Source organism: Epinephelus fuscoguttatus, linkage group LG21, assembly GCF_011397635.1.
Source record: "Epinephelus fuscoguttatus linkage group LG21, E.fuscoguttatus.final_Chr_v1".
NCBI lineage: Eukaryota > Metazoa > Chordata > Actinopteri > Perciformes > Serranidae > Epinephelus > Epinephelus fuscoguttatus.
Window position 1 is genome coordinate 22,019,770 of NC_064772.1, and position 12,862 is coordinate 22,032,631.

The 12,862-nt window shown below is 42.1% G+C and overlaps 1 protein-coding gene across 1 annotated transcript in view; it reads left to right on the plus strand.

Moving 5' to 3' along the window:
• The window catches only part of lg21h8orf34 (linkage group 21 C8orf34 homolog), an 83,530-nt gene that overhangs the window by 39,190 nt on the left and 31,478 nt on the right, over positions 1 to 12,862 (plus strand). The window contains exon 8 of the mRNA XM_049565255.1: positions 12,296 to 12,431. Within this exon, the coding sequence (XP_049421212.1) occupies positions 12,296 to 12,431 (136 nt within the window). The remainder of the gene's footprint in view (positions 1 to 12,295; positions 12,432 to 12,862) is intronic.

Consider the following 12,862-nt stretch of genomic DNA (forward strand, 5'->3'; position numbering starts at 1 on the left):
GGGCTAAGTCTTATTGATTCTGTAGCTGCTCTCGGGGATGGCACTGTGTTTTCCCTGTTGTTTTCATTAGTTGTGTGCTTAATATTTGCCACAGTCAAAACCATACTGAAAAGGATCATGACTCACATGTTCTTGCAAAGCCATGGAAAATGTCAAGATTCGAGCTTTCGCTGGGCGGTGAGACCACAGTTTTATACTGATCTGAAATAAGAAACAAGCTGAGTTCAGTGTGTGGGGAGAAACACCCTGTTTTTGGCCTTGCAGTGTTATTTTATGGTGAGTTAATGAGACGAGTTAGCCAGTTCCCTGCTGTAAAGTTACTGGTCTCGTCATCCTTGGTGGAAGTATTCCATTTCAGAGACATACCCTGTGAATTCTCAAAACCTGCTTTTGTGAATACGTGTATAAAGTAAGTGTTATTTACTTGCTGTGGGCACTTATCATCTTTTTTCACAATAAATGTTGTATATTGTCCTCTTTAGCATCATAAACTCAGACTCTCTCAAGGTGTGATAGAGTCAAAATATAACATAGCTTTATTTTTTCTCTATTTGTACTCTATTTAACCTCTTTGAGGCTCCTTAACAGCCCAGTCAGCAGAATAAAATGTTGGCATTGTACATTCCTGCTGTTTCATACATATCATATCAACATTTCTAAAGTGATGTAGTTCTGATATTGGTATAAGAGCTGATTCTGTCATCAGGAGGTTGATGGGGATGGTGGATGGAGTGACAACTAGGCCAGAAGGCTGCCAAGTTGCAGATTGAGACCAGCAAACAACATAACCTGTTGTTCATTAGCATATCCAGAAGCGTTAGGGCCATGAAAGACAGGTTTTTTGGCGAGACATAATGCCGTTTCTAGCAGCTTTTCCAGCATCATTTGAGCCACTGAATTTGGGTGTTTTTAGTGACACATTGCAGTGTTTCCAGCGTTGTTTCCAGTGGCGTTTGAGCCACCAAACCCAGGTGTTTTTTAGTGGCACAAGACGGCTGCCAAGCTGCTCACCACTGACACATTATGGCATTTCCAGCTGTGTTTCCAGCGGCATTTGAGCCACTGAATTTGGGTGTTTTTAGTGTCACATTGCAACCTTTCCACCGGTGTTTCCAGTTGCGCTTCCAGTGGTGTTTGAGCCATCGAACCCAGGTGTTTTTTTAGTGACATGAAATGGCTGCCAAGCTGCTCACCACCAACACACTGCGGCATTTCCAGCTACGTTTCCAGCTGCATTTCCAGCTGCGTTTCCAGCATCATTTAAACCACAGTTTTTGCAGATGTTTTTTAGCAACACATTGCAATCTTTTCACTGGTGTTTCCAACCCTGGTGTTTTTTAGTGACACAAGATGGCTGCCAAGCTGTTCAGCACTGACACATCACAGCATTTCCAGCTGTGTTTCCAGCATCATTTGTGCCACAGATTTCGGGTGTTTTTTAGCGACACATTGCAACCTTTTCACTGGTGTTTCCAGCTGTGTTTCCAGTGGCGTTTGAGCCACCGAACCCAGGTGTTTTTAAGTGACACAAGACGGCTGCCAAGCTGCTCAGCACTGACACAACACAGTGTTTCCAGCAGCGTTTCCAGCAGCGTTTCCAATGGCATTTGAGCCACCAAACCCAGGTGTTTTTATGGTGTAAAATGTAGAAACATGGAGTGCTAACATTTATTCTAGCGATTGTGTCACTCACAGATGTGTTGCTAAGTCAAGAATTGTTTAGTTTTGTTTGGTAGACACTGTCAGACATTACTTTCAAACTAGAGATCTTGTTGGAGGGTTGTAAACTTTCATTTCACATGCACACACACCTATATTGCAGAAAGTAACAAAGATTCTCTGTGAGCAACATTCACACTGCAGCAATCAGACAGACCCTTTTAGTATGTCGACCCACTTTGGCATGATTCCTGAAACAGGAGAGGAGGACGTGAGAGTAGCGTTACCCACTCTCACTGATTCACAGTGACAGCGAGGATTTGATGGGGACAGGATGAGGGCATGATGAAGCTATGTCTGATCTTTGATACACGCAGAATAAAGCAGTGTCTGCTGGATGGGTTACAATGCCTGTGTGTGGCTCTTTTGTTCGAGGATGTTATATCTTCCTTGATCAAGCAGAGTATGCAGAGCGATACAAGAGCTCCGTTTTTTTTTAAACACAAAGTTGAGTAGGTGAGGGGAAGTGAGCCAATCTTTACCACCCTGAAACTTAAGTAAAAAAAATGTTCCATGTTAAGAGGTCATCTACCGCATGTAGACCCCCGTGCCTCAGAGGGTGATTAAAGTCTTAGCCTTTCAACTCATAGAGGCCTGAACATTTACTTAGTCCTACTAAATGACTTTCTGTGGTCAAAGAGCAACGCTGTTATTATTAGCTTCATGGCAGATAGGAATGACAAATATTTGTTGTGACGATTATTAGGAATAGCCCCCTCAAAATCCTTGGGCTGAAGCAGAACACTCTTGGGAAAAAAATGCAGTGTACCCATAACTTTTAATCTAGCGCCACCAGTCTTGTGAAACATCTCAACATCTACTACCTCAGTATCATCCAGTATTTTGCTTTATGACCAAATACCTGTAAAACTAATGACATTCACATCAACTTTAGTTATAATCATTCAATCTCAAGGTCCCTCAGGTCGACTGACGTGGGGCTCCTGGCTGTCCTGGGATCTAAACCTAAGCTCAGGGGTGACTGCGCCTTTGCTGTTGCAGCTCCTAAACTGTGAAACAGCATTCCCTCTCCCTGTTAGATCTGTTTCCTTCACTGACTGTTGTAATTCTGCCTGCTCTAGTCTGTACAGCACTTTGGTCAGCTTAGTTGTTTTTATAATAATATGTGTGTGTACATGCCTTCAGTGTCTAAAACAGCCATTGCTATGATTTGCTAGTCGGCTATCTTATCTCTTGCTGTCTGACAATTGCTGTCATGTGTGTGACAAGTGTGTAGTCCAGTGTAGTGGAGTAGATGTACATTTATTTTATTTCAAATGTACTTTAGCGAGAGGAAAAACACTCTGCAAATCAGCTACTCTTAAAAGTACATTTAAAAACTACTCAAGTACATGTAATGTTGCTGCCCACCACTGCCAAGTGCAGCCTCCCAGAGCTGCAAGCATGGCTGTAGACTGTTGTTGTTGGTTTACATTGTTTCTAGGGCAACTGTTGTGTCTTTGGGTGTTTGGGCGAGGATGAAGGGGGCAATGGGGGCGATGGGTGCATGTGTGTGTGTGTGTGTGTGTGTTGCTGGTGCTGGTGCTGGCGTCAGGAAGTGCGTGCCTCGTCTGCTAACTCTGGCAGTCTGAATGTTGGCCTAAGGCAGAGGACAAAGAGACAGCTCTTAGCCATGTTAACACGGCAGTCCACTCAGACACACGCAGGATGATGCACACTTTCTACAAGTTACATTGCAAGTTGAATAATAAAACCATTTTGCTTACTGTTTTTTGCTGCACTGTTTGACAGCTTTACAAGTTACCGTGCTGATTAACAGATTAAAATCGTATATATTAAATGTATAATGAGCTCATAAAATAGTATGCGTTGTTGGAAATACCTAATATACTGTAAAACTGTAAAATTAGCTCCCTCTCTGCCAGATACAGCTCAGTATCATTATGGTGCATGGGGAGAAGCAGGAGGAGGAGGTGGATGAGAACATACATGTCAGTGGTGTGAGCTGCTTCAGCACTAAATCTTTCACTTGAAGTTGAAGCTTGAAAGGGCCAGGCTCACCTCTGAAGGTTTTGCCGGCCTGACGGTGAAAAAAAAAGTTGCCAGTAAAAGTCTTAACTGCGCCCAATTTGACGCCTGTAAAAGTCTCCATGGTGCCGATGGATACGCTAATCGAGAGGCAAATTGCTGCGGTATTACGGTGGTATTACTGGAAGCAATTACCAATAGGCAAGTAGACTGCTGTGATCATACCATAAATCTAGCAGTAGTCATTACGCAGAGCGTGGCCTAATACCAGCCGGTGTACGTATCTCTGCTGTAGATGAACTGAGCAGTTTATCTGAATGGAAGGGAGCTGAATGGACACAATGATGCTGTATTGTGGCTACTGTAACCAGACAGAAGCAAGAGATGATAGATAGACACACAAGGATGATATCTGTGTTTAGCATTGTTATCTAGAATGACAGATAAAGGACTTGTGTGTATGGAAGCATCGTGTTATCATAGGTTAATCGGCGAAGGCTCCCCCAGCAGTGCTGTGTGCAGCTTTCAAGAGTAAAAGTGAAAAATAAATGAAGTTACATCATCGCTCTGTGGCTCCTCTCCGCTGCAAGATTAAGATTTAAGACACAAATAGACAAGTGAGTTATAGACTTGTGTCATTATGCAGTAATTGGTGTGTAATCAGTAGTTGGTGTGTGTTTGTGGAGCTGTACGCCTTGTGTGTGCTGCTGTATCTATGTGTTTATCACAAACAAGCAGGGAGAGGGTGATCTCCAAGAGAAATATAGACATCTAAACTCAAAGAGGAGAATTGCTCGTAAAATATCGTCCCATAACTCATGTCAGATTTGTTTGTGTTATGAAAATTAAATGGCTCTTCTATCATCAAGATTTCTCTGCACCCTTTTTGCACAGGCACATTCCAGTTTCATGAATCATTTAATTATTTTAGAAGTGATTAAAGTCATCATTTTGAACTGCAGGTGGCAGCCTTGATCCTGGCAGTCTTGATGTATTTTTGCATAATACATTTAAATAAATATCTTCTTAAAACCACATTGCAACAAACTGAGATTCATTTTGAGATTTCCAACACACAGGACAGCTCATGTCGCTTTTCCAGCTACAATGCCTGGCAGCGTAATGCATCAATTCATCATACGTCCTGATGTCTGTAATATTTGCGGTTAGAAAACGAGTTAAAAGGAGGTTTGCACCGAGGTCTGCGATAAGACTTTCCACAGACCTCAGACCTGTGATGTTCCCCTGCTCATGTGTGTCCCCATCTGATTCTGATCAGGGTTTTTACTGCCGCACTCGGAGCCGTGGAGCCTAACAGGCATATTTTTAGGCCAGAAGGGTAGGAGGGTGCTATTGAAAGCCGAGACATAATTATGAAATGTAAGTTGGAATATTGTTTTTATTACAAAGCCAAACAAATGCGTCTCTGCCGCGACTCACATCAAAAGATGTCTGTGTGACGACTAACCGCCAAGTGGAGGCTTTGGTGCTCGAGGCTTAATGAAAAGCAAATGCTGGTTGTATGTGTGAGGGCAACGCAAGTGTGAGGTCTGCGAGTGTCACTGTATGCGTCGGGGTTGAGTATGTGCTGTGTGCCTTTTTATCTATATCAAGTATGTTGCTCACACATGTGGGTCTCTGTGTGTGTGTGTGTGTGTGTGTGTGTGTGTGTGTGTGTGTGTGTGTGAGTGGAGCTTTTGACTGTACAAGGCGTCTATCACTTAAAGACTATTAATTATGGCCCAGTGTAATGTGGTGGGACTCTGTCACTGCTCATGAAAGAATGGAAAATTCAATTATTTCACTTGAGCTGAGACACCATAACTCACAGCACTTGATGAAATGCCATGGATCCGATGTGGAGGATGATGAAGTGTGTGCGTGTCTCCTTGCTCCACGTGTGGGGTAGTGCGTTAGATGATTCCCCCCCCATGCATCTGTCAACGACTCATTCATGAAGGTGTATATTAAGTTATTTGTGAAGCCAGTGCGCTAATTACGACTTCAGCTCTGTTCTCAGCCCTATGAAGAGCAGCAAAGAGCCAGTCAGTCCGTCGCTGTCTAAACAACATTAAATTACATGGAAACTTGGAGCGAGGCGCACACAAACACTTTATCTGCTCGCCCGGCTCCGCTCCTTTCTGGCTTTACTGTGAGTGAGTGATTGCGGCACGGAATTCCTCATTGCTCAGGCCTTTTGTTGGGATTGCATCGCTCGAATAGTTTCCATTTCTCCCCCCCCCCCCTTTCCCCGCACCTACCCCCCAGTGCAGAGCCATTTTATTTATCTGCCATGTCTCATCGTTAGACAGGGGGAGCACGCATGGCTGCCCCGGTGCCCAGGGAGTGGAAATGTGATGGGCTGACAAACGGGCGAGTGTGGACAGACGTTTGTTGTGTCTAGACAGAGGCCTGTGAGGCTGTCATGGTCTCAGGGTAAGCTGGTCTCATGGGAGACGCACTGTAAACTTATCATGGTGGTATTGTGTGGGAGGCACGCCGGGTTCTATTGTGAACCTGGAGAGTATGCACTCAGTCATATGTGTTTGACTACGCAAACACAACAGAGAAAATAATACTTAGACACAGTCGCACATGAAAAGACAGGTGTCGAAGTTAAAAGTTAGTTTGTTAGAAGTCTAGTTTATACAGTTGATTCAGTATCATTTGAAAGTATTTCACTACTGGAAAGATGTCTATGCAGTAGGAAGACACAAACACTTATGGAGTACGTGCTATGTGAGAAAACAGGAAAAGGTCTGTGGCATTCGCTTTTGCTCAAGAGGTAGAAAACCTACAACTATCAGAACACACTGTACTGCGCTGGACCAATAGACATTCCAACTGGTGAGTGATGTAGTGCGAGCTTGGCTGATTTGACACAGGGAGCAATATTGCAGACATTGCGGCATTGCGGTAACAAACAATCTCAAAATACAGTTGAACCTTGAGCTGAACTGTTTCTGAAGGTGAGACATAGGCAATACAGTAACACAATCATCAGCACTGCCTAGTTTTCTAATTTAATCTTACCTTGGTGTGAGTTTGAGAAAGAGAGAGTGGCGGGTCTCTCTCTTGATCCACCTCTATACTCTTAGTGCCTGCGGTTGCGAGCATACAAAAATGCACACAACAGCCCTGGAGCCAGCATTGCCTGGGAGATCTGAGCACTGGTGAGATGAATGAAAGTTCACCACAGTTCATTTACACACGCTGCCCACATTGTGATGATACAAAGATGGCTGAAAATTAGCAAAATATCCTTTTAATGGTGCACTCTGTTAGGAAATATTTTTCCTGTTTGTTTGAGACCACAAAAAACAATTTTCCCCACCAGTAAGAAACTTTCTGCGGTCATATTCGGGTTTCTAGTCATCAGGATGATGCAGTGGGAGCATTTGCGTCAGAATAGTTCTGTGCATGTAAAAGCAATCATTTACAACGCTAACACCCAAACCCCAACCCGTCTGATACACATTTATCACTTTAACACTCCACACTCAGGCCTTCCTCAGAGAGTGGTGTCAACGCAGAAATCTGTCACCTCTGCCTGCCCAGCAGAAAGTTCGGAGCTGGATTCTGCCTCATGGAGGGCTGACACGGCTGGGATGCAGACTGCTGTAGTGCAAATGAATCGCTGCGCTTACTCCTGAAGCCTACGCTCGGAAAGACAAGCAGATTTAACGTATGGGTAGTGAGTGGCAACAGTGCACCATACAGTAGATGCAGACATTTTCTATTAACTCATCTGTTTCCACAAACAAGCATATGCATGCAAAAACCAGTTAGGCTGACTAAAAGTTACTCTTTTCTCTCTCTGTATCTGAGACTGTTGATATTACAGGGACATGCTCTTCTCTCCTCTCTCAAGTATGAAACAAATTGCTTCAGAACGAAATGTTAAAACGCTCTGTTACGCTTTTCAACTTCTGCTACATTCAGACACAGTCTCATCTGTTTTCTGTACAGGACGCACTCCAGACAAAAGCCTTTGTTTACCTCAGTGACCTTTGAGTGTCTGAGATTAGCTTTCACTTCCCCTCAGACACTGAGGTCTTTCTCTCCATTATTGTCACTTTATATTGACCAGAAGGCAACACGTCCAAAAGACAAAGCGGGAGTTGAGGTGACAAGCAGCTGTGTACACTGGGGTCATGTTCTCTTTCAGGGTCAGAGCCGCTCGCTGTTATTCTTTTGCTATTCCAATGCGAGCTGCAGCCTCGCAAGTGAATGTTTCCAAGTGTCAAGTAATGATTTGTATCACAGGCTGTGACCCAGAGAAAATCTGGCATGCCACATCAGTCAGTCGGCAAAAGAAGGGAAATGGTTAGAAGTGGGATTGGACGAAGAGAAAAGAGGAAAAGGTGAAGGCCCAGACTCGAGCAGTTCCCACGACCAGCAAATTGCCCATATCGCTGGTGGCTCTCTCTGTCCCCACCCCCTCCAATACATACCGTGATGAATGGGACATTTAATATTGCCTTGCTTAAGGGTATTACTGGAATCTATCTGTCCTCCTCAAAACATTTAAATAACACTTAAATGGTCTCAACTGAAAATGTAAGAAAAGCAGGAACCTTCCAGACTTCATTAAATGTCTTGATGCAGTTTTTGGTGTTCAATACTGTAATAAAGTCAGAACAACTATAACAAGAGTACATTATGATAACAATTGTCAGTGTGATGGCATTAAGGCTGATTAAACCCAATTGAAAGTGGTGAAAGGCCTGTTCTCATGTAATTTTGAGACAAAATTAAAAAAAAATAAAAAAAAAAAATATCTTTTTTTTTTTTATAAAAACTTAACTACAATAAAATTTAATTTATTGTCATTACTTATTGGTAGAAGTTTTGTTAACTCTCTACATGTAAATGTACTGTATCTGTATCAACAAGGTGTTTTGACATTCAGATTTGACTCAAAGCCACAACATGTATGTGGAGTTAGAGGAAAAGACAGAGGATCACCAAAGTCAGTAAAGTCAGTCCCTCAGGGGACCATGAATGGACCATGAAACTCATAGTAATTCTCTCTAATAGCTGTTGAGATATTTATATATGGACCAAAGTGGTAAAATCGTCCAGAGAGCCACACCATGATTGTGGCTAAAAACACACTAAGATACTTTTTAAACATGCAAGAGAATGCACATTCATCTATTCCTATTATTTTTGCTTTGGTTTATGAATTAAAGAAACCTATTTCTGTAACGTCATACAATAAGAAGTGTTCTCAAAATAATGAGTTAGCATCTCAAAACAATTACTTGCTTTCTTGAATAATCAGTTAGTATCTCAAAATAATGAGAGAAACCTCAAAAACAAGTTAATGCCTCGAAATAATGACTTAGCATCTCAAATTAATGACAAACTGTCTCCAAATAATGACTTAACATTGAAGAAAAATGACTTGCTTTTTAAATAATCACTTAGCATCTCCAAAAAAGAGAAGATCCTTCTCAAGAAAACAAGTTAGTACCTCAAAATAATTACAAACATTCTCAAAATAATGATGTGGTGTCTCAAAATAATGAGTTCATGTCTCGAGTATTGAGAAACTTTGTTAAAATAATGATTTAGTAACTTAAAACAATGACTTTGTGTTTAATAATAATGAGAAACGTTTTCAAAATAAAGAGAAACCTTCTCAAAATGATTTGCTTTCTTGAATAATCAGTATATCTGTCAAAAGAGAGAAACCTCTAAATAACGAGTTAATTCCTCAAGATAATGACTTAGCATCTCAAAATAATGACATTCTCACCATGATAACTTGATGTCTCAAATAATGAGTTTACATCTCAAATATTGAGAAACTCTCTCAATATGATAATTTTGTATCTCAAGATAATTTAATATCTCATAATAATGAGAAATGTTGCTAACACTTTACTTGAAGGTATCTACATATGGGTGACATGATGACACTGTCATAACTATGACATGACACTGTCATGAACTTGTCATAAACATTGTGTGCATGTCATAAACGTTTATGACTGCTGTCATTAAGTGTCATTCGGTTTTTGTAATGACAAGTTGACATTGTTTGGGTTGTCTTGATTATGACAACTTGACATTAATTAAAGTGACATTACCAGAAGTTGTCTTTGTCATGACAAGTTGACATTAAATTTGTTTGGGATGTCCTTATGATGACAAATTGACTTTCCCAGTACATAACCAGGATGACATTACCAGAAGATATCTTTGTATCAATCGTTATGTCGCCTTGTCATAAACACAAAAAGAGGTGCATTTCTTGTTAATGTCAAGTTGTCATGACAATGACATCCTCTGGTAATGTCATCCTGGTTAATGTCAAGTTGTCATTATAAGGACATCCCAAACAAATTTAATGTCAAAAGACAACTTCTGGTAATTTTACTTTGACTAATGTCAACTTGTCATAATCAAGACAACCCAAACAATGTCAACTTGTCATTACAAAAACCGAAAGACACTTAATCTCTTTCCTGATGTCTGGACCAGCCATCAGGAGCAATGTGGGGTTCAGTATCTTGCCCAAGGATACTTCGACATGTGGACTGGAGGAGTCGGGGATCGAACCGCCGTTCTTCCAATTAGTGGACGACCCGCTCTACCTCTGATCCACAGTCTTAAAACACTTTTTTTTTTCATTATTTTGAGATACAAAGTCATTATTTTACGAAAGTTCCTTTTTTCGAGAAAGTTTCTTAAAATGATGAGAAATGACACTGTTATTAGACTGAGACTCTTGACTCATTACTTTGAGATAAGTAACTCATTACTTTGAGACACCAAGTTATTGTTTCAAGAAAGTCTTTCGTTATAATGACTTTCAGGATCTTTTTTTCATCACACTTGCAGAAGTGGGCTTCTGTATTGAATGGACTAAACTAAGAATCAATTAACACAAGCCTCAAGCTTAGTGTCTCGTCTCAGGGTAGAGTCATGAATGAGTGGATTAGATTGAAACACTGCGTTTAGGTGTCTCATCAGAATGATTTTCTGACACCCGGCGGAGACAGGTGAGATTTTCTGGCTCTGTGCCACGCTGATGGATGGAGGGAGAGAGTTCTCATGAGCAAGTGTCATCCAATCTAATGCAGGTGATTAGTCATGCATTCTCCTCTTTCAGTGTGTGAGGCCCATTTTTCCCCCCAAACCAGGGGCCAGGTAACGTGATCTCTCAGGGAAAAGTATCAATGTTGGTTTCATATAACCGGACACACATACGAAGAGACGTTCACGTTCTGTGCTGCTGCGTACTGTATGCAGACGAGCAGAAACAATGGCAGCCAGAGGTGAGAATGTTCTGTATGTCCTGAAGGCGACCCCCCTCGTTGGCAGACCTCCTAAATTCCTCTGGTCTGATGGGAGGATCGGGACAGATATTGTTATGGTGACCGATCAGTGTGCTGTGCGTGATTCGAGTCGTGTTTAAAAAGCTTGACCAGCACACTTAACCAAGTAAGAATCCAGACACCCACTCGCTGTTCATTCTCATAACACGCAAAGTACTGCAATATGTTTTTATCTCTTGAGGATGCAGTCAAAACCAAAATGGTCTGGCTGATTCAGACTCTCCCCTTTGATCCTCGGTTACACTTAACGAACCGTTGACTTCATATTATTCAACTTCACCGCTGTTTTTTCGTAAGTCTCGTTATTGGCGTGATTTATGCCTTCTTTCCCCATCATGCTGGTGCAGCATCTATTGAAGAAACATGGATCTGTGTCTTGATGCTGAACATTTCGTACTCAGATATGATGGCTGACGATCTTGTTTAGTCTTGTATCACATCCAGACTTCAAACTTGTGATGTGGAGAGCACTTCATCGCATAGGGAACAGCTGTATTATGAGATAAAGCAGATATGGAAGGAGGACAAGAAGAAAGTTTATTTAACATGAACTTGAGAAAAAGAGTCTAGAGGCCCTCGGCACCTGTTATTTTTGTGTGTTTGTGTGTGTGTGAGCACATGTCATATGTGACTATGCAGACAGCAGAGACAGACTAAGAGGTTAGGATGAACAATACTGGCGTGTCTGATGCATATGGACTTCTTTAGAGACTCAGAGGGATCTATGTGTGTGTGTGCTCCGAGAATATTTGCTCTGGAGGACACAGGGAGAGATCAGACAAAACCCAACTTTCCAGCTCTCCATCTTCCTCTTACCGCTCATTTTTCCCCGCCGTCTTCATTGTTCTTTGTCCCCTTTCGCCCTCAACTTGTTAACGTACCCTTCCTGTTACTGTTTGGCTGTGATACGGCGCTGTCATCGACTCCTCCGCATCACTCCTTATAACAAAGAGTTTTGTGTTGATGATGCAAGCTTCTTTTTTTCTGTTTGTGGATGTATGTGTGTGCAAAGTGTGTGAGCGAGCACAGCAGCAGGGCTGGGCTGGGAATGTTTATTTACTGTGATGTGCTTGCTTGCTCCTTTGGCTCTAAGCACACTGTCATCACCGGGCATCATATTGACAAGAGAGAGACCAAAGTATGATTAATGACTGTCCTTTCTCCCCCTTGTTTTCTCTCCCTCGTCCATCTCCTTGCTCTGTCCCTCCTTGTGTCTCTTTTGCTGGCTCCCCTCTCAGAGGACCTGGATGACCTGCGGATGGAGGGCGTGACGGGCTTGGCTCCATCCGGCAGCAAGTTCAGCCAGGGACGCAGCTCCTATCAGCCTGAACCACAGGCCAAAGTTACACTCAACATCTGCTCTAGGTGTGCCAGGTAAATGTTTCCACCTACTCTTATCTGGTGCCCTAAGAGAGATTGTGTTTTTTATAAACAGCACAGCTCTGTCGAGTCAAAATTTTCTTTCAGGGATTTTTACAGAATAGTTTGACATTCAGAGAACTTCTCTTATTTGCTTTCTTGCTGGGAGTTAGATGAATAGATGGATACCATTTTTGTGTTTGTTGGATAGATACGGGACTACAGCCAGCAGGTGGTTGGCTTAGCAAATCACGCCAGACGAACATGAGAGTGGAATCAGAAAGGGCTATACAGAATTAGAGCTTAGATTCTCTGCCTGAGCCCGAGCCCGGCCCGACCCGGCCTGCATTTCCTATATTTCTGTCATTCAAATGACAAGAATTGTGGATTTTGTTTAAAATGACCTGTTGAAGTAAAAAAACGAGTACTGACGGGAACAGACGAGT